Here is a 20759-nt window from a genome sequence, read left to right on the forward strand (position 1 = left end):
TTTATTTGGGGGCCGTTTATCACTGGGTCGTTTTACGCTTTATTCATGTTTACTCATTTTTAGTGTAATATAACCACCGAAAAAGAAATGCATGAGTTCCTCCCCTTGTGTGCCTGTACATGATCGTACTTCCGGTATAAACAGAAAAACGTGCAACAAAAATGAGCTTTTCTGCCTACAAAGAAGTTGTCGAAGAAGGCGACACAATAATGTTGTATCTTGGTTTTGACAACATGCACACATTTATTGTCAAACGTGGTATAGTGTTTCAGACGCGATACGGTGCGTTGAAACACTCGGACTTGATAGGTGTCCAGTATGGAAGCCGAGTGCATTTGGCGAAGGGCTACCTGTACGTGCTGTATCCAACCCCTGAGTTCTGGACGTGCAATCTCCCGCACAGGACACAGATCCTGTACACCACAGATATCAGTATGATCACTTTGCAGCTGGAACTGCGACCCGGCTCCGTGGTTGTTGAGTCAGGTTGGTGCTCAATCAGATGTCACTTAAAAAAAACAGCTATCAGCCTCTACCATTATTATAGCTAAAGAAACTTCAGCGTACAGTTTACATAGTATTGACAGACCTGTACGCTAAAGCTAACCCCGTATCGAAAGTCAACCAGAGTCATAACATATTTATGTCACGCAATAAATCAAAGAAAGCTCATTTTCTTGTATACATTTCTACATATATTGGTGAATGAATATAAAATACTGCATCGGGGATTATTTCAAGGTTCAAATGTTTCAAATGCATCTTACAATATACGAAAATAACTCTCATCAGTCTGAAATTCACAATTTTGACGCCATTGTCGCTGTGTCACATGACGAGTTTTCATTTCTATACTTTCAGATCGACCTTGACATTATTTGCTGAAATTGTAAACATTACTTTCGTTTTCAGAAATCTATTATTTGTGATAAACAACTTACGTCTGGTGGATTATAAGACTGATTTCAGTGTGAATCCGGTAGTTTTAAATAATATTTACTTTGAGTTTGTATTTACACTACAATTTGTTTACAAAACAAGCGAGAATAATCTAAAATACCGGGAAATGTCATTCTGAATTTGAAAACACGTGAGCACATGGTATGTTACTAAAAATAGAAATAATGTCATATGACCGTGAAATCTCGGGAGATTCGCATTTCAAGTAAGAGTCTGACACATCGCTATTTTTCTCGATATGTAATAGCAGAATAGATAAATTTTAAATGTTTGAGATAGTATTTTGTGAAAGATTATATCAGTCAAATGTAAAAAATGTCAATCTTTCCGATCAAGTGGTTGATTTGGGACAATAATTGCATTTAAAAGCTGTTTTGGACCGGTATTTATTAACTGTAAACTTTTCGGGAATTTCTGGTTGACTTTCCTAATGGGGTTGGTCCATAACTATTAAGTCGCGCCAGTCAAAAATCATAAAATGCGACATTTAAAGTTATGGTAGCCAGAACTACCATTATTACAGCCACAGAAGAAAACAAATAACAGAATGTCTGAACCTTGCTTACAATGCAACAACAAACAGATAACTTCTAAGACTTAGTTGATTCCCATCAAACCATTATCAAATTTGTTATTTGCACACTGTTAAGCCACCTAAGAAATGTTAGTGCCATGCCCACCATAAGGCTAATATTTTTATGCTCCCCTTCGAAGAAGAGGGGGTATATTGCTTTGCTCATGTCGGTCTGTCGGTCCGTCAACCAGGTGGTTGTCAGACGATTACTCAAGAACGCTTGGGCCTAGGATCATGAAACTTCATAGGTACATTGATCATGACATGCAGATGACCCCTATTGATTTCAGGTCACTAGGTCAAAGGTCAAGGTCACGGTTACCAGAAATAGTAAAATGGTTTTTGAATGATAACTCAAGAACGCATACGCCTAGGATCATGAAACTTCATGGGTAGATTGATCATGACTTGCAGATGACCCCTATTGATTTTGAGGTCACTAGGTCAAAGGTCAAGGTCACGGTGACCCGAAATAGTAAAATGGTTTCCGGATGATAACTCAAGAACTCATAAGCCTAGGATCATGAAACTTCATGGGTAGATTGATCATGACTCGCAGATGACCCCTATTGATTTTGAGGTCACTAGGTTAAAGGTCAAGGTCACGGTGACCCGAAATAGTAAAATGGTTTTCGGATGATAACTCAAGAACGCATACGCCTAGGATCATGAAACTTCATAGGTAGATTGATCATGACTTGCAGATGACCCCTATTGATTTTGAGGTCACAAGATCAAAGGTCAAGGTCACGGTGACCCTAAATAGTAAAATGATTTTTTGATGATAACTCAAGAACGCTTTTGCCTAGGATCATGACACTTCATAGGTACATTGATCGTGACCCGCAGATGACCCCTATTGATTTTCAGGTCACTAGGTCAAAGGTCAAGGTCACAGTGACAAAAATCGTATTCACACAATGGCTGCCACTACAACGGACAGCCCATATGGAGGGCATGCATGTTTTACAAACAGCCCTTGTTTTTAATAAAATGATTTTCAGATTTGTGAATCTGAATGACAATTGCTGAGTACAAATGCTGTTATCATATCTTGATTTAGTTTACTCAATTAGTTTTAATAATATCATATTCAAACATGTTGACAATCTTTAATTTTTTATGAGCATAATATTTTTTGCTCATGGTGAACTTTTGTGATCAACTTTTGTCAATTGTCTGTCTTCCATTGTGCGTCATGAAAATTTGCCTTGTTAACACTGTAGAGGCCACATTTATTGTCGGATCATCATGAAACTTTGTCAGAAGATTTGTCCCAATGATATCTTGGACGAGTTCAAAAATGGTTCACGTCTGTTGAAAAACATTGCCGCCAGGGTTTATTCTTCATGAAATTTGTAAGAACATTTTTTCTATTGATATCTTGGGCTGCAAAGAACAGGTCATTTCTTTTTATCTCAGGTGAGCGACTTTGGACCTTTTAGGCCCTCTTGTAGTAAAGATATATACTTCTTCAATCTTCTTTTTTATAGGACCCAAAATAAAGATTTGGTCCAATAAATCTTTAGCATCAAAAATTGTAATAAAAGTGTAGAAGACATAGTTCCAGACAATACATGAAAGAAAAGCTTTGCAAATAATTTTCTGCTGTACAGCAATCTTCTTTTTTATCAGACCCAAAATAACAAAGATTTGGTCTGAAAAATCTTTAGCATCATATTCAAGTTTGTGCAGAAAGTGAGTATGTACAATCGCAATGTTTTATTCTCTAGATTTTACACAAACATAAAAATATAACAGAGGTGTATGAAATAATATTAATTTACAATTATATTTGGTACCTTTAAAGAAATATTTTTTACATCAGTGAAGTTTACAACAGCAAATTTGGGACATTACCAACTGACTAATTGTAGTTGCAGAACCAAAGCTGTATATGTCAAGACTCGTTTGTGTCATATGAACACTTCTGCACAGACCAAGTGGGTGTTCCCATTATAGTACATGTCTTGTGTACATCTACGATTTTTCTGCTGTACAGCAGAAAGTTATTTGCAAAGCTTTTCTTTCATGTATTGTTTGGAACTACGTCTTCTACACTTTTATTACAGTTTTTGATTCTTTAACATTTTTATTTCTTTTGAAAGAAAGTAAAAGATCATATAATCTTGCTTTTATGACTTATTGACTAGGCTACTAGCTTTACAGATCCTGCTATGACAACTCAAAGATGCACTCAACCCCAATGCCCGGTAGGCCTCCAATAAACAAGATCACTATTTGTCTATTGTACATTGAGACATGATGGGGAATTAAAAGCTACATGAAATTTGATTGCCCTTAGAATAGCAGGTGTCTAGTAATTTTTTAACCCAAGGAGGTGAATAGAACACAAAAGTCAAATGTCTGTGTCTGAGTGATGGTTCTGGAATTGCAAAAAAAATACTGTAAGATTGACAGGAAACCTCATACTGAGTTTCTTCTATTGATAGTTTCAATTAGTTTGCACTACCTTTATTGCATGTGCCTTAGCAGAAATATTACATCTTTAATTTGATTTCTTAAAATCTGGGCTTTTTAAATGATCTTTTCATTATTTATTATTTAATGATTTAACATATTCCCAGGTACTGGTAGTGGCTCATTGTCACATGCCATCCTCAGAACGATCGCGCCCTCTGGTCATCTTCACACATTTGAATTTCATGAACAAAGAGCTGAGCTTGCAGCGGAGGAATTCAAAACCCATGGTAAGCTATACAAGTTTTCACATGTATAGGGTTGAAACGGATTGCTTTATATCTTATTGTCCCCTACCGGTGAAACTGGAGGGGACTTATAGTTTGCGCTCTGTCTGTCAGTCTTGTCTGTCACACTTTTTTGTATATAAATATTTTTAATGTTGTCATTTTGTTTACCATTTCCGACATCTTGTAATTTCATAATTTATGCTGGCAATCTCCATAAAATACCTGCGATGGTCAGCATTTTCCTGTTCAATGTATCTGCAATAGAAGTGCACTATTTGCAGGTAATGTTAGTATTGTTCAATGGTACTGCAGGTGTGGCTGAAAATGTCACTGTGACGCACAGAGATGTATGTGAGGCTGGTTTCCAGCTGGACCATGTGGCAGATGCAGTGTTTCTAGACCTTCCCAAGCCCTGGCTAGCCATTGCCAGTGCCAAACAAGCACTGAAGTTGTCTGGTAATACTTTGAATTCATCTTTTGCTTTTGCTTAATACTCGAGTGTCAAGAAGAAGAGGGGGTATATTGCTTTGCTCATGTTGGTCGGTCTGTCGGTCCGTCCACCAGGTGGTTTTCAAACGATAACTCAAGAACGCTTAAGCCTAGGATCATGAAACTTCATAGATACATTGATCATGACTCGCAGATGACCCCTATTGATTTTCAGGTCACTAGGTCAAAGGTCAAGGTCACGGTGACCCGAACTAGTAAAATGGTTTGTGAATGATAATTCAAGAACGCATATGCCTAGGATCATGAAACTTCATGGGTAGATTGATCATGACTCGCAGATGACCCCTATTGATTATGAGGTCACTATGTCAAGGTCACTGTGACCCGAAATAGTAAAATGGTTTCCGGATGATAACTCAAGAATGCATACGCCTAGGATCATGAAACTTCATGGGTAGATTGATCATGACTCGCAGATGACCACTATTGATTTTGAGGTAACTAGGTCAAAGGTCAAGGTCACACTGACCCAAAATAGTAAAATGGTTTTCGGATGATAACTCAAGAACGCATATGCCTAGGATCATGAAACTTCACAGGTAGATTGATCATGACTCGCAGATGACCCCTATTGATTTTGAGGTCACAAGGTCAAAGGTCAAGGTGACCCGAAATAGTAAAATGATTTTCGGATGATAACTCAAGAACGCTTTTGCCTAGGATCATGACACTTCATAGTTACATTGATCGTGACTCGCAGATGACCCCTATTGATTTTCAGGTCACTAGGTCAAAGGTCAAGGTCACAGTGACAAAAAACGTATTCACACATTGGCTGCCACTACAACGGACAGCCCATATGGGGGCATGCATGTTTTACAAACAGCCCTTGTTATCTTTTATAGTTCAAGTTTAAATCTGGGTCATGTAGCTTTTGTAACTAGGTCAGATCAAATCTTACAAATAAATTCTTACATCTCTAAGGGCAGCATTTGTGACTCGAGCTTGATAAAACTTGGTCAGAATGTTTATCTTGCCAATATCTAGACCATGTGGGAATCTTGGTCAGGTGTGTCCAAAAAACTAGGTCACCTGGTCAAATCTTTAAACAAAAGCTTGTTACCACTCTAGAGGCCACATTTATGACTCAGTCTTAATGAAACTTGGTCAGAATATGTATCTTGACAATATTAAGTCCATGTTTGAAACTGGGTCACGTAGATTGCCAGCTCAAATCTTCAACAATAGGTGTCTGCTAACACAGGTGATTGAGGTGAGTGCTTAAAAGTCATATTGGCCACCTTTTTTAGCTCACCTGAGGACAATGTGCTCATGGTGAGCTTTTGTGATCGCCTTTTGTCCGTCGTATGTTGTGCGTTGTGCGTCGTCAACATTTGCCCTGTTAACTCTGTAGAGGCCTCATTTATTGTCCAATCTTCATGAAATTTAGTTTGAAGGTTGGTCTCTGACTCAATAATATCTTGGATGAGTTTGAAAATGGGTACATTTGCCTGAAAAACATGACTGTCAAGGGGCGGGGCATTTTTCCTGGCTATATATGGCTATCTTGTTAACACTCTAGAGGCGACATTTATTGTATGATCTTCATGAAACTTGGTCAGAAGATTCATCCCAATAATATCTTGGACGAGTTCGAAAATGATGCCGGTTGGTTGAAAAATATGGCCTCCTGGGGGCGGGGCATTTTTCCTTATATAGCTATAGTAAAACCATGTTAACACTCTAGAGGCCACATTTACTTTCCGATCTTCATGAAACTTGGTGAGAAGATTTGTCCCTATGATATCTTGGATGAGTTCAAAAATGGTTTCGGTTGCTTTAAAAACATGGCCACTAGGGGGCGGGGCATTTTTCCTAAAATGGTATATTGCTTTAGTAAAACCTTATTAACACTAGAGGCCACATTTACATACATGTCAGACGTCCCGATCTCGGCAGGATGGTCCTGCTTTTTGGCCCTTTGTCCCGGCATCCCGATATGAGACTTTTTGTCCCGACATTCGTAAAAAACAAGGGTAAAGTCTTTAAGTTCCCAATAAAACTCGCTATTCTAGCTCTGTCTGGCTAAAACTTACCATCGCTAATCCTTTATTGCCCCCAATTATCAACACACTTCCGCTACTCGAGTGCACCAGTGTTGTTTCTGACACCTTATCCACAAATTATTGATTTTATCAGGCATTCACACCACGGTGTTTTTATGATAGGGGTCTCTTATTGCTATCTAAAGATGTATCATACAGAAATAAACGCCATAACACTATTATCCTGTGTATTATACCACCTAAGATTATAAAACCTGTCAAAACACCGATTGTGTACATCAAACAAATTGGATGCTAAACGATACGCATCAATGTTTCACATAAATTAACGTTCGTTTTCAACTGATTTTCAGAAAATAATTTGTGACATTTTGCATCAATCCAAAGTTTGGAGTAAATTGACAATTGGTTGAATAAGAAAAGTGACGATGCGCTCACATCGCGTCACACGATTAACATTTGTTCTGGGGGATATCCCTGTACTGATTGGATGTCAAATCGAGGCATTTACCCCAAACCCCACAATTCAGTTCATTTTAATTTAGTTTGTTTACTTCCGGAGAATGGAGAACGCTGTGTTAACGAATTCCTGAAACACATGTATCGTCAAAATTGGGTAGAAAAGTAGAGTTTTTGTAAGTTATAAACTGATTGCTGACTGAAGTAAAGGTGGAATGATTGATCGTTTTAGGTGTCCTGCTTTTTGGTCAAATTTCCCGACAATTATTTATGGAATGTCCCGATTTGCACCTGAAAAATTCTGGCATTTATGCATTGAGAGGGAGCTGCTCTTCTATTTTAATTAACAATGACCCTGACCTCACAAGCCAAAATGCATTTCAAGACACATCATGATGCATGCTTATTATATACAAAGATTGGTCAATATAAATTTATAAACATATGTCATTATATTTACAAATTAATAATCTTAGTAATTTTACATTGAACTCTAACTGTGATTATCTGAGGTGTTGTAAATTTAAGGAATGGATACCCTAATAAGAGCTATGGACAAATATGTGTTTGCCTTTAGGGTGAATCTGTTGGACTCATACAATAATTCAGAAGGTGTTGATAATCCACTAGTTTTCCATGAAAATAAGCTGAGAAAGAAACAATTGTTTGACAAATAGATTATTAGATATGGTTCAACAAGTCTGCACCAACTGAGTCCCGGCTTTGAACCAAGAGTTTGTTATTACAAAAGTGTATTGTTACCATGTTCACCTCAAGGAAGAGTTATTCTGTGATCTTGTTTTACCTTTTATTCAAATCAGACATTATAAACAATGGCAAGCCATTCATCTCTGTATTGCTCTGTAACTCACACAAAGGTTAATGTGATGTGCTACTCTGATAGCTATCTAGTAAACAACCATTCAGGGAAGTTATTTTGTCTTAAAAGCCATATACAATAACAGCAAAGTTATTTATCGTTATCATGATTTAACAAATACCAAAAACAGGAAGTTTTCGATGTGTCTATTGCAACGCTTCACAGGATAGAGATCTTGTTACGCAATCTGATTAATTCAATCTGAACTAGCATTACACACATAACAAAACGCGCATTCCCTTCACGACCACATGAGAGTTTTTGCGCAATTTTATTTGAAAAACAGGAAGTTAATATACATTCCTTCAGTGGATTTGTTTTGGAACGAACACACTTAGATGTTCAGAAAAAGGTAACAAAGTAGTCAAGAATTACATCCCCTACCAGTGAACCTTGATCAAGTGAATATACAGTGCACTATGAAGATACTGTCCTTCACTAAACAAATACAGTGCTAACAGTGCTCTCGTTCAGGAATGAGGAAACATATGTACTCTTCAAAAAAGCGGGCTAAAAAAATTTTAATTGAGGAGACATGTTTATTTTGGTTGATTATCACTTTTAATTCACAAGAGATCATGTAATAATAATAAATGTATAGTTTTACAACTGGCACAACCATGAGTTAAATATATATATGTGACATTTAGTAAAGGTGGAATGATTGATCGTTTTAAGTGTCCTGCTTTTTGGTCAAATTTCCTGACAATTTTGTATGGAATGTCCCGATTTGGACCTGAACAATTCTGGCATGTATGCACATTTATTGTCTGATCATCATGAAACTTGGTCTCAAGATTTGCACCAATGATATCTTAGATGAGTTCGAAAATGGTTCCGGTTGGTGGAAAAACATGGCCGCCAAGGGGCATTTTTCCTTATATAGCTATAGTAAACTGTAAAACCTTGTTAACACTCTAGAAGCCATATTTATTGTCCAATCATTATAAACTTTGTCAGAAGATTTGTCCCAATGATATCTTGGACAATTTCGAAAATGGTTGCAGTTGCTTAAAAAACATGGTCACCAGGGGGCAGTGCATTTTTCCTTATATGGCTTTATGAATCTTCATGAAACTTTGTCAGAATATTTGTTTAAATGATATCTTGGATGTATATGAAAATGGTTCTGGTCTGTTGAAAAACGTGGCTGCCAGGGTGTTCAGTAGTCATGAAAGTTGGTAAGAACATTTTGTTCTAATGACATCTTGGGCTGCACGGAACAGGTCAGTTCCTTTGAATCTCAGGTGAGCGACTTTGGGCCTTTCAGGCCCTCATGTTTTTAAATGCCCTCAAATAAAAATGCAAAAATAGCACTATGCTTAATTATAAGTTAATAAAATAATATTTCTTAATGCATATGTTTATCATAAAAAACGCCCGTACATTCCATTTCAGGTGGAAGGATATGCTCCTTTTCCCCGTGTATTGAACAAGTGCAGCGCACATGCGAGACATTGACTCAACATAGCTTCCATGAACTGAAAACCATGGAATGCTTGCTGCGCAACTACGACGTCCGAACCATAGCTCTTCCTTTAGCTGATCTTGGTCCTAGTGATGTTATTGAAAAGGGCAAGATCCAGCCAGGGCTGGGTGATGGCTGTGCTAAGCCTGCGCAACAGGACGCAATCACTGCTGATTTGTGCAAAGTTGAAAGTCTTGATGATGAAAATAAAAATGATCAGCGTCCTTATAACATTTCTCATGTTGATAAAGATGAAGACATTGGTAGGTCGGAAAATTGTGACACTTCTAACCGACCTGCGAAGAAAATGCGAACAGGGCAGGAGAAATCTGTTTTCGTCAGAAGACATGACTTTGATCTAATTGGACGTAGTGATGGCAAGAATTTCTCTTTTAAGTCTGCGAATCCAACATTACAAATGCCTGGCCATACTGGCTTTCTCACTTTTGCGTCATTGTATCCATCATAATGAACATTAGCAATGACTCTATTAATTTGAAAAGTTAATTTTTGTGTTGAAATCATTAATAAATTGTACATAAACTGATGTGTGCTTTGCATGTTTTGGCAATATAAACATGGTTCTCTTTAACATTCTGCTTTGCAAGTACTGTAAGGGGTAAGCTGCTTACATATCGCAGATATACATCGAAGCTCTGAAGGCACTGAAGTTGTTCGCTGTTGTTTACGCAACTCAGTTTTCAAAATTATGTTATAGCTTTTTATATCGCAAGTTTGAAATGAGAACAACATTTATAAACAGTGTGTCTTAAAGCAAAGGTCGGGCTTTGTTTGTTTTTCAAATCATTAGTAAAAAAGATAATTTAAGCTTCATTTTGGGAAAACAGGGCTTAATGCATATGCTTTGTCATCCCAGTACCAGAGAAAAAACACCATAAAATCAGAAAGTGTTGTCCTTGATTAGCTTGTGCGCATTGCACAGGCTAATCAGTGTGCACAGGCTAATCTTATTTGACATGCATTAAGCCCCGTTTTCCCTGAAAGCAGCCAATATGTACAGAATTTATGATAAACTCTAGACTGGCCAATGTTGTCTTACAAGCTGTTAAACACTTTTGATTACATACACACATTGCAGTGTACTTGTGCTGTGGTGAACTATAAACAGGCAGATGCGGTGGTTATCGTTCCTAGCGAAGTAGAGCAGACGCGCCTAGCATTCGTCGTCTGCATAATTTTACTGCAGGTAGTGCAGACAGGCAGTGGTTATCGTTCCTAGCGTAGCTAACAGAAGACTGACTTGCAGTTATCATTCCTAGCGTAGCTAACAGCAGACTGACTTGCAAAACTGCCTCTAACGCTAACGCTCACAACTAAAAATCGTGCCTGTAAAGTAATACCGTAGGTTTCCACGTATAGCACGCAGTTTTTTACCTCCAAAAATCAAATTAAGCTGATGCGCGTTATACATTGATACAACGCTATCCTGGCTGCTAAATTGGTAAAAATAAGATTGTGTAATCGTAAATAATCAAAATGGCCGCCATTTTTTTTTTTCAGAAAACCACCACCCTATAATCGTACTGACTGAGGGGCCATTGTCGAAACAAACAGCACCCGATTGTATAAACGCTGGTTAAAGTTACCGCTCGGTAACATTCAAACTTTGGTAAGTTTGCGGCTATTCAGGTATAGTAACCTTCAAGGTAACTCGATTGTATAAACACGATATACCGCAAAGAAACCTAACCGCGCATAGTGGAATTTAACCACCGGTAACTTTAACCAAAACATTCCCACAATGCATTTTCTAATGACGTAATTTTCGCGCGAAGTGTCACGCTTATAAACAGTGACGTGTATTTTTTTTTATCAAATTCATTTACAAATGAATTTACAATAAAATAAAGTGTAAATTTTAACTATGAGTTCATCTAAATGACCAGGGACAAATTGATAATGATTTCGGGATTTGCATCATTTAGCGGAATCCCTGGTGCCTCCAAACTGCAAGAGAGTGCTTACAAAGACGTCTATTCTTCTAGTTGTTCTAGATGTAACATAAAAATTATACATGGTCGTCGTAACATGCTAGACTATTCTTCTAATTTGGCTTATGTTTACAATAAACTTACTTACTTTCTTGTACAATAAGGGAATTTACCATAGGCAAATAAAACAATGTTCAAGTTTAAATATATCTTTGTATGCAGAAATCTGCAAATGCAACCGAGTTCACCAGCGGCTATTATTTGTGTCGTGTTCTGAGAAAACTGGGCATAATGCATGTGCGTAGTGTCGTCCCAGATTAGCTTGTTAAGTTCGCACAGGCTAATCAGGGACGACACTTTCCGCCAAAAATTGATTTTTGCTAAGAAGGGACTTCATTTTAACAAAAAATGTCATAAAAGCGGAAAGTGTCGTCCTGATTAGCCTGTGCGAACTGCACAGGCTAATATGGGACGACACTTTAAGCACATGCATTATGCCCATTTTTGTCAGAACACGACACATTTGATAAACTGCTCCGGTTCATTTTAACAGCAGTAATGTACATAGAGTACATGACGTAGCGTGTGACAAAGAAGAAAGTTTATTGAGTTCTCATTTGAATATAATGATATGATGGCATAAGGGTCTTTATTTAACTATGCTAAAATAATTATCAAAGACCCTAGATGCAAACTCGTGAATTATTGAATTAAATGGATTTTTTATGGATTTTAAGGGATTATTAATGGTAAGTTACTAGTTCGAACGTGTTTTGTTTTTTGTTTGTACTTTTGTTGTTCCCTGTTCTCGGTGAAATGATTTTAACATGGGCGCCATTGATGCATCGGATCACACACGGCATAACCATAACAGAATATAAGAAACACGTCTGTGCGTCCTTAAATTCGTCGTCCGAAGTCGGAAATCGTATTGCCCTGTAAATTAAGTCAAATAAAGTGTCAGTCGCTGCAATTTGTTGTTTACTCGTCGAAATTATGAAGGTCGTCGATGGTTAGCTTTTATAGTGTCGTGCGCCGCGGCCATTTTTTGTAAGTTACCTCTCGGTTACTTGTACTTACCCACCTAGGGAAGCAGGGTATGTTTTAACTGGGTTTTAACCGATCGGTATTACTAACCAAATTTTATACAAACGCTTACCGACCAGTAACCAACATGTTACCGACTTTTTTACCGCCGGTATGTGGTTAACCGCCGGTTTAACTGTTTATACAATCGGGTGCAGAAGTCGCTATGAACGCCGGTAGAAGAAGTTTTGTCAAAAAAAAATTGTTTGAATAAACTTGCGGACATTTCTTTGTTTGTGTTTTAACACTTCCTTTTCGATGAATTCCGATGGGGATTGTTGTCGAGAGCAGGCAAAGGTAGGAGCGAACGAGGTCTTTTTACGGGTCACGGTAGGTGTGAAAGGGGATCATTTTGCACTAAGTAATTGGCAGATGATATTGAGTAATATGTGCCACGACTTGTGACAATATGCAATTGCATTTTGTGTGTATAAATATTCAACGTTCAACTGTGGTGTTTCAAACATTCGTTAGCAATCGCCTGAACTACAACACAGAGAGATATTGACATCGTCATACAGAACATCATCCAATTGAAATTGTCTACCATCACAAGATTTATCTTGATATTGTCTTAAAATTGTCCATAAACACAAGATTTATCTTGATTGTCATAATGGGTCGTGTACGTCAGTCGTATACCGCCAAAGAAAAGCTTGATGTTGTCCAGTACGCCTAGACTCACGGTAATCGAGCTGCTGGGCGTGAGTTCAATGTCGGCGAGTCATCGGTGCGGGAGTGGCGTAAGAACAAGTCCAGTCTGCTGAAACTTCCGCGTTCAAAGCAGGCTCAGCGAGGGTCGTCTGCTCACTACCCAGATGTCGAAAAACAGCTGCTAGCCTGGGTAGAGAAGAGGCGCGACAGTGGAATCGCTGTTTCCACTGTTGAGCTACGTATGGAGGCTCGTCGGCTCGCTAGTCTGAGCGAGTCCACAAAAGACTTCAAAGTGTCAGTTCGATGGGCCCACGGCTTTTTGAGACGCCACCACCTCTCTATAAGAAGACGAACGCATATAGCGCAGAAGCTACCGAGCGACTTCGAGGACAAGTTGATCGAGTTTCAGCGCTATATTATAAAGAAGAGGACGACTTTTGAATTCGACATGGCACAGATTGGCAACGCTGATCAGACCCCGCTGACGTTTGATCTTCCTGCTCATACGACCATTGCAGCAAAGGGGTCAAAGACGGTGACCATCAACACTACGGGAAATGAAAAGAATCGCTTCACCGTCATGCTTGCATGCACAGCAGGCGGTGGAAAGCTCCTCCCGTATGTTGTCTTCAAGCGGAAGACACTTCCAAAGGGTGTCACGTGGCCCACCGGGATCATCGTGAGAACACAGGACAAGGGGTGGATGGACGACGATCTGGTTAAAGACTGGGTAAAAACAGTCTGGGGAAGACGATCAGGCGGTTTTTCCAAGCGAAGCCTCCTTGTCCTCGACGCCTTCCAGTGCCATCGTTCCCCGGCTCTGCTGCGCCTACTCAAAGAGGACTACAAAACCACTCTTGCCATCATTCCGGGTGGCTTGACCAGCGTCCTGCAACCACTTGATGTATCCATCAATAAGCCAATGAAGGTCCTGTTGCAGCGACGCTGGAACCAGTGGTACAGCGAGGGCGACCACTCCTTCACAACCACCGGGCGCATGCGGAAGCCGGAGTTGGAGGAGATATGCAAATGGATAGTAGAAGCATGGAAACAATTGGATCCCAACATCATTGTGAAAGCCTTCAAGAAGTGCTGCATTTCCAACAACCTAGATGGGACTGAAGACGACTCTGTTTGGGACGACATGACGAAGAAGACATCCGACGACGACTGCTCTACAACTACATATGAAGAAGACCACCACGAACTACAAGACTACTACGAGGAAACACCGACCGGAATGACAGACGAACAGATAGAGAAGTTATTTGAGAGCGACAGCGACGAAGAAGAATTTGAAGGTTTCGACGCATCTGACATCGACGGAAGACCGCTCTAGACGACCGCGGAAGAACGACAAAGACAACAACGGCCCTTCTCAGGGCCACCCATATTCTCGAGAGAATAGTCTTAACAATTGTCAAAAAATATAGTCCTTCGCCCGCTTACCTCAACAATTGTATCCCTGTCTTCTATGCGTAATTCAAATTTTACCGGTAATGCCCACGCTTTCCCCGAGGAAAAATCACACGATGTACACTAATTCTTATTTTCTCACGTTTTTCACGAAATGCACGTGGACTGTTAATCTTTTGCTAGAAAATTAAAAAAATTGTCAGAAAAGTATAGTGCTATGCAACCCCTGCTCCTAATCATAATGACGCTTCCTATTTTGAATGCTTAATTAAGCTTTCCAATGCCCCGGATTATTGGACTGTGTAATAGTAAAATGGCGGCCATTTTCGGTCCGATTTGGTGGTTTTATTGTCTTGAAATATTTTTGTCTCCATTTTTGCATTTAAAAAAACAGCCTGCGCGCTATACACGGGTAGAGCTTTTTAGAGGATATAACTTTGTGTCTTACATGAGTTAAAATATTTGCATTCACTGTTTATTTTTATTTGCTTTATGGTTTTGTTTTTTTCAAAACTGAAAAAAAATAAAAGGAGAGCAGTAAGCAGTGAACAGCAGGATGCTGCAAATACATTATAACCTCCTGGATAGTTGTAGTGTTTAATCCTTCTGTGACTCTCATGAAAGGCCATTTTTCACTTGGAAAACTGACAATTTTCACAAATATTGTCATATACATGTATTGTCATATATTCAAAAAAGAATGTAGCATTGTATTTAAACTTGCAAAAAACACTTCTGACTTTGATATGTTAAAAAAAAACTGTGTTCATTTATTGATAATCATCAATTCAAATTAGAAAAAATAAAGTACTTGTAACCCTTTTCACCAAAAAATTAAGGAAAACTTACTAAAGTTATGTTAGTAAATTCATTTCATGACATTAAAAAAAAATGAAAATCTATGAATGGGTCCTTATAAATATAAAGTCATTTGTTCTAACAATTATAATTTTGGGGACATTAACAAACGCATTAGACGTCCTGCAACCTGGTCAGTATTCACAAAGCTCCTGAGGGATATCATAACTTAGACCACTACTTAAATGGACATATCAGCTCGGATTTTCGTGAACAAATCAAAATTTGTTCTGCTTATAAAATAATGCAGTATTAATCATTTCAGCAATATTAACTTGTTGAAAACATTTTCATGTGAAAAGGGCTAAATTCTAACAAGCCAGAGACTATGAAATTAATTGTAAAAGATCCTTATTTTTACTCTTAGTAGCTTGGTGTGAATTAATTGTAAAAGATCTTATTTTTACTTTTAGTAGCTTGGTGTGAATTAATTGTAAAAGATCCTTATTTTTACTCTTAGTAGCTTGGTGTGAATTAAAAGTTAAAGATCCTTATTTTTACTCTTAGTAGCTTTGTGTGAATTAATAGTAAAAGATCCTTATTTTAACTCTGAGTAGCTGGGTGTGAATTAATTGTAAAAAAATCGTTATTTTTTAGCTCACCTGATTGCTCTGGTGAGCTTTTGTGATCGGTCTTTGTCCGTCGTCTGTCCATCCGTCCGTCCGTCTGTCGTCCACATTTGTTGGTAAACACTCTAGAGGCCACATTTATTGTCCGATCTTCATGAAACTTGGCCAGAAGCTTTGTCCGAATGAAATCTCGGTCGAGTTCGAAACTGGGTCGTGCCGGGTCAAAAACTAGGTCACTAGGTAAAAAAAAAGAAATAACTTGTAAACACTGTAGAAGTCACATTTCATGCCCAATCTTCATGTAACTTTGTCAAAATGTTTGTATTAATGATATTTGGTTGAGTTCAAAAGTGGTTCCGGTCCGTTGAAAAACATGGCCGCCAGTGGGCGGGGCAGTTTTCCTTATTTGGCTATAGAGAAACCTCGTAAACACTCTAGAAGTCACAATTTTTGCCCAATCATCATGAAAGTTGGTCAAAACATGGTTTTATTGATATCTCGGACGAGTTCGAAAATGGTCCAGATCGGTGAAAAAACATTGCTGCCAGTGGGCCGGGCATTTTTCTCTATATGTATATAGTGAAAACATGTGAACACTCTAGAAGTCACATTTTTGGCCCAATTTTCATGAAATTTGAGCAGAATATTTGTTTCGTTGATACAAGAGTTGAGTTTGAAAATGGTTCGGGTCAGTAGAATAACATGGCTGCCGGGGGCGGGGCAGTTTTCTTCTATTTATATTGTAAAAAAAGCTTGTGAACACTCTAGAACTCACATTATTTGCCCAATCATCATGAAACTTGGTGAAAAGATTGGTTGTTTATATATCTCAGATGAGTTCGCAAATGGTCCCGATCGGTAAAAAAACATGGCCGCCAGGGGGGTGGGGCAGTTTTCCTTATGTGACTAGAGATAAACCTTGTGATCGAACACTTTAGAAGTCACATTTTTGGCCTAATCATCGTGAAACTTAGTCAATACATTGGTTTTATTGGTTTCTCGGACAAGTTGGAAAATGGCTCAGATCGGTGAAACACACTTTTTAGCTCACCTGATTGCTCAGGTGAGGTTTTAGGATTGGTCTTTGTCCGCCGTTCGTAAACACTTTAGCATTCACATTTCTCAAGCATTCTTTATCAAAGTTGCTGAAAGATCTCCGTCAAGTTTGATAATGAGCAAAATCAATCAATTAATGCCTAAATTATTGCCCTTAGATTGTTCAAATTTTCAATATATTATACAAAATCCTTATAAACACTCTAGAGGTCATAATTTTGTTTCAGAGTTTATGAATCTTTGTCATAATATGTATTTTTGTAAGCAAATTTTGATGTATGGTAAGGGGGGTCAACTCAAAATATAGGTAACCAGGTCAAATCTTACAAAAACGAAAACACTCCATACGCCAGTGTTTTGGTTCAATAATGATGAAACTTGACCAGGATGTTTGTCTGGACAATATCTAGGTAAAGTTTGACATTTGGTAAAGATTGAATAAACCGACACCTCTGATGAGCAATCTAGGGCCATCTTGGCCCTCTTGTACTCTTAGTAGCTTGGTGTGAATTAATTGTAAAAGATCCTTATTTTTACTCTTAGGTACTTGATGTGAATTAATTGTAAAAGATCCTTATTTTTACTCTTAGTAGCTTGGTGTGAAGTCCCTTCTTAAGCACCAATAACACAGTATAGAGCCATAACCAACATTTTTCAATTACTTTCACTTGAAGTATACTAGAATACTTGTGTATTAACATCTTCTGAAAGTTATCACAGTGACAATGTGAACCAACAAGGTCCGGTTGAACCAACATTTCAGATGTTAAAACGAATTATTTGGGCATCCGCTGCAATATTGGCCCTCTTTGAAGAAGCGGAGGTGTATCGCTTTTCACATGTCTGGCAATCAGTCGGTCTGTTCAGGTCGGGCAGACGCATATTGATTTTGAAGTCAAAAGGTCAAGTTCACAGGGCCGTGTAAAAGATGTTAGGGCTTGCTTTATATCTTGAGTACACTTTGATCTACCATCATGCACATTTTTAAAGTGGTTAGTTGGAACGAAGAGAAGGCACCTTTGGATTTTGAAGGCAGCAGGACAACGGTTAATGTCACAGTACTTGTAAAATAAACTTTGTATTTACGTGATGCCTAGAGAAAGATTTTAACAGAATCCACCAAATAGTTATGCTGGCTACTCGGGAGGAAAGGAAGACGCCATTCAACTTAGTCAAAAAACAAACTCCCAGGGCTTGTAATATAATAATAAAATATATTTCAAACAATTGCACATATAAACGACTTGCTTCAAGTCGGGGGCATACGTTTTACAAAAATGTTTTCTTTAGAAGTATTTCGTAGTAAAAACTTGATAAAGAGTAACGTCCTTATTTTATAAAGATAACCGCTTTAGAAAAAGTTTAACACTTATAACGAATTTACACATATACATGCAGTTTTCTCTTATGTATTCGAAATCGTGTGACCAATCGCCACACGAGTTATGTGCTAGGGCCTGGGATCATTTCTTGTGTTGTTTCATTTTACCCTACCTTTGATTCGAGTAGGGCAGTTTTAAGTTACAGACTCGAGCATGCGCAATTAGTACCTGTTAACAAGCTATCACAGGAAGAGTTAACTTTGCTGCAATTAATGTTCTCCATTCCTATCAACACCGCCGACCACTTAAGGTTTAAACGTGCTTAATACACAATTTAAACAAAATATCCAAACTATACAATAACTTCGAAGTGTAATTTAATATGTGCAGCCAAATGGTTGAGGTACTTTTACAAGTTCCCTGGTATTGAATTCAGCGTGTGTATTTATATTAATATAAATGGTTTTCTTTGCAGCAGATTTGCGTGTCTCAAACAGTCGTACATGTTATTTTCCCTTGAACAGAATGCAACTTACGGGATACATGTAATTCCCTTTGTAATTTATTTTATCCTCACTAAATATGCTTGTTCGTTTTTTTTTTATAGTTCTTACAGTGCGCTTAAAGGGATTTGGCTGGTGACTTTGGAACGAAATAAACGTGAGTAGCTTGGACAATCAAAAACCCTGCTAGTCGCTAGAAGTACAAAGCGCATTTAAGAAATCAAAATAAGAACTTTTATCAATACACCATTTCACTATTGTATTGATTAAATAACTTAAATTATTTTTATTTCCTTATCGATACAGTTTGAGGCGCAGAACAAAATTGGCTACATCTTTATTGAGCATTTCCGCAAAACGCATAAAAGGCTTAATATTTTGCCAAAAGTATCATGTTAATGCAATCGATCATATAGCCGTGCTTTTTGAAAACGATATGATGATTCTTTGGAACACTATCAACGAGATAAACATGTTCCATGTTGTTGTTTTTGCCAAATGCTGATTTTAGCATGACAACCGCATTATTCTTCGCTGTTAATTAGATTAAATTTGTAATGATTACTTTCGCCTACCGATTGAACAGTTAGCAGCGTTTACATTTTGTTTGAATTAGGCATATTAGTGCAAGTTAATTATTACAGTGTTTTGATAATGTATCAGAACAAGATACTTTGATTACTCAGTATCTGAACAAACACTTAAATGATTCGAACTTCTATAAACATGTTGAATTCTGGATGGAATTCCAACCTTCATCCCGTTTCTTCATTAGAACTGGTAGCGGAATTCAAACAAACTGTTCTTTCATGTCTGCTTATCGGATTGTTTGCTGCTTTAATATATGTGTATGATATTAAGTTTAGTTTTGATATTTTAAGGCCGTGTGCTGAATTAAACGTAGTATTATTTTTATGTTACCTGAGGTAAAACATATTATTTACATGTTGACTAATGAACATTAAATGTGTAATGTGTCACAGCTTAAAGAAACACACTCAATCATATATGTTTCTGTATTTAATCAACCACCAACAAGCTCCATTTTGTAATGTACATGCATATATACATAAATTATGAAGAGGGAAGTTTAAGTTATTGCAATTTCCAACCTTGTCCAATAATTGTCTATTTAGAATGTACACGTATTGTTCATTTTGTTGATAAAATGTTTCAACTAAGTAGAAAACACGTAAATCAAAGTATAATATTTGAGAATCATATTAAGTAAATACAATTTAATATGTTTTGGATAATCGCATCATAATTTAAAAATACACATACTTGTTTTCTTTTTATATCTGTGTTTATCTTTCATAATGTTCAGAGTGCACCCAAAAACATTTAATAATGAAGACTGCTTAATTTTGAAATAAGATTATTTTAGTAAACATCCATTTACACAGAAACATATAAACAACGTAACCGAAAATTATGTTATTAAGCATAAAACATTATTACATATATATTAATGTGTATTAAAATTTGAATATATTAGCAATTGTTAATATAGTATGAAGCTACGTGTGCAATTTTCCAACAACCTAAAAATTCAGCTTACATTTTACCATAATGAACGCAAGCATGTACACACGCGCTGATCAGAACGATCGAATTGGTTAAGGCCGTGTTGAATGCAGAAGATGAAACATGTTCGTCGACAATATCCGTTTCATCTTCGACTGTATTGTTGAACATTCCAATTGTGTAATTCTTCACTTCTTCGACTTCAATACGGAATCCCTTGGCAACCAAGATGGACACCACGTTAGAAA

The 20759-nt window shown here is 37.6% G+C and overlaps 2 protein-coding genes across 2 annotated transcripts in view; one reads left to right on the forward strand and one right to left on the reverse strand.

Moving 5' to 3' along the window:
* The first annotated feature begins 95 nt into the window (after positions 1–95).
* On the forward strand, positions 96–10115 carry LOC127870717 (tRNA (adenine(58)-N(1))-methyltransferase catalytic subunit TRMT61A-like). Its single transcript, XM_052413155.1, has 4 exons — positions 96–486; positions 4123–4245; positions 4558–4701; positions 9499–10115. The coding sequence occupies exons 1-4, from the start codon at positions 162–164 to the stop codon at positions 10035–10037; spliced, it is 1131 nt and encodes a 376-aa protein (XP_052269115.1). The 5' UTR covers positions 96–161; the 3' UTR covers positions 10038–10115.
* A 9876-nt stretch (positions 10116–19991) lies between these two features.
* LOC127870708 (calcium-activated chloride channel regulator 1-like) overlaps positions 19992–20759 on the reverse strand; it is a 55800-nt gene continuing 55032 nt past the window's right edge. Inside the window, exon 14 of the mRNA XM_052413141.1 lies at positions 19992–20528. The gene's annotated coding sequence lies outside the window, so the exon portion shown is untranslated. The remainder of the gene's footprint in view (positions 20529–20759) is intronic.

This window comes from Dreissena polymorpha, chromosome 3 (assembly GCF_020536995.1).
Source record: "Dreissena polymorpha isolate Duluth1 chromosome 3, UMN_Dpol_1.0, whole genome shotgun sequence".
NCBI lineage: Eukaryota > Metazoa > Mollusca > Bivalvia > Myida > Dreissenidae > Dreissena > Dreissena polymorpha.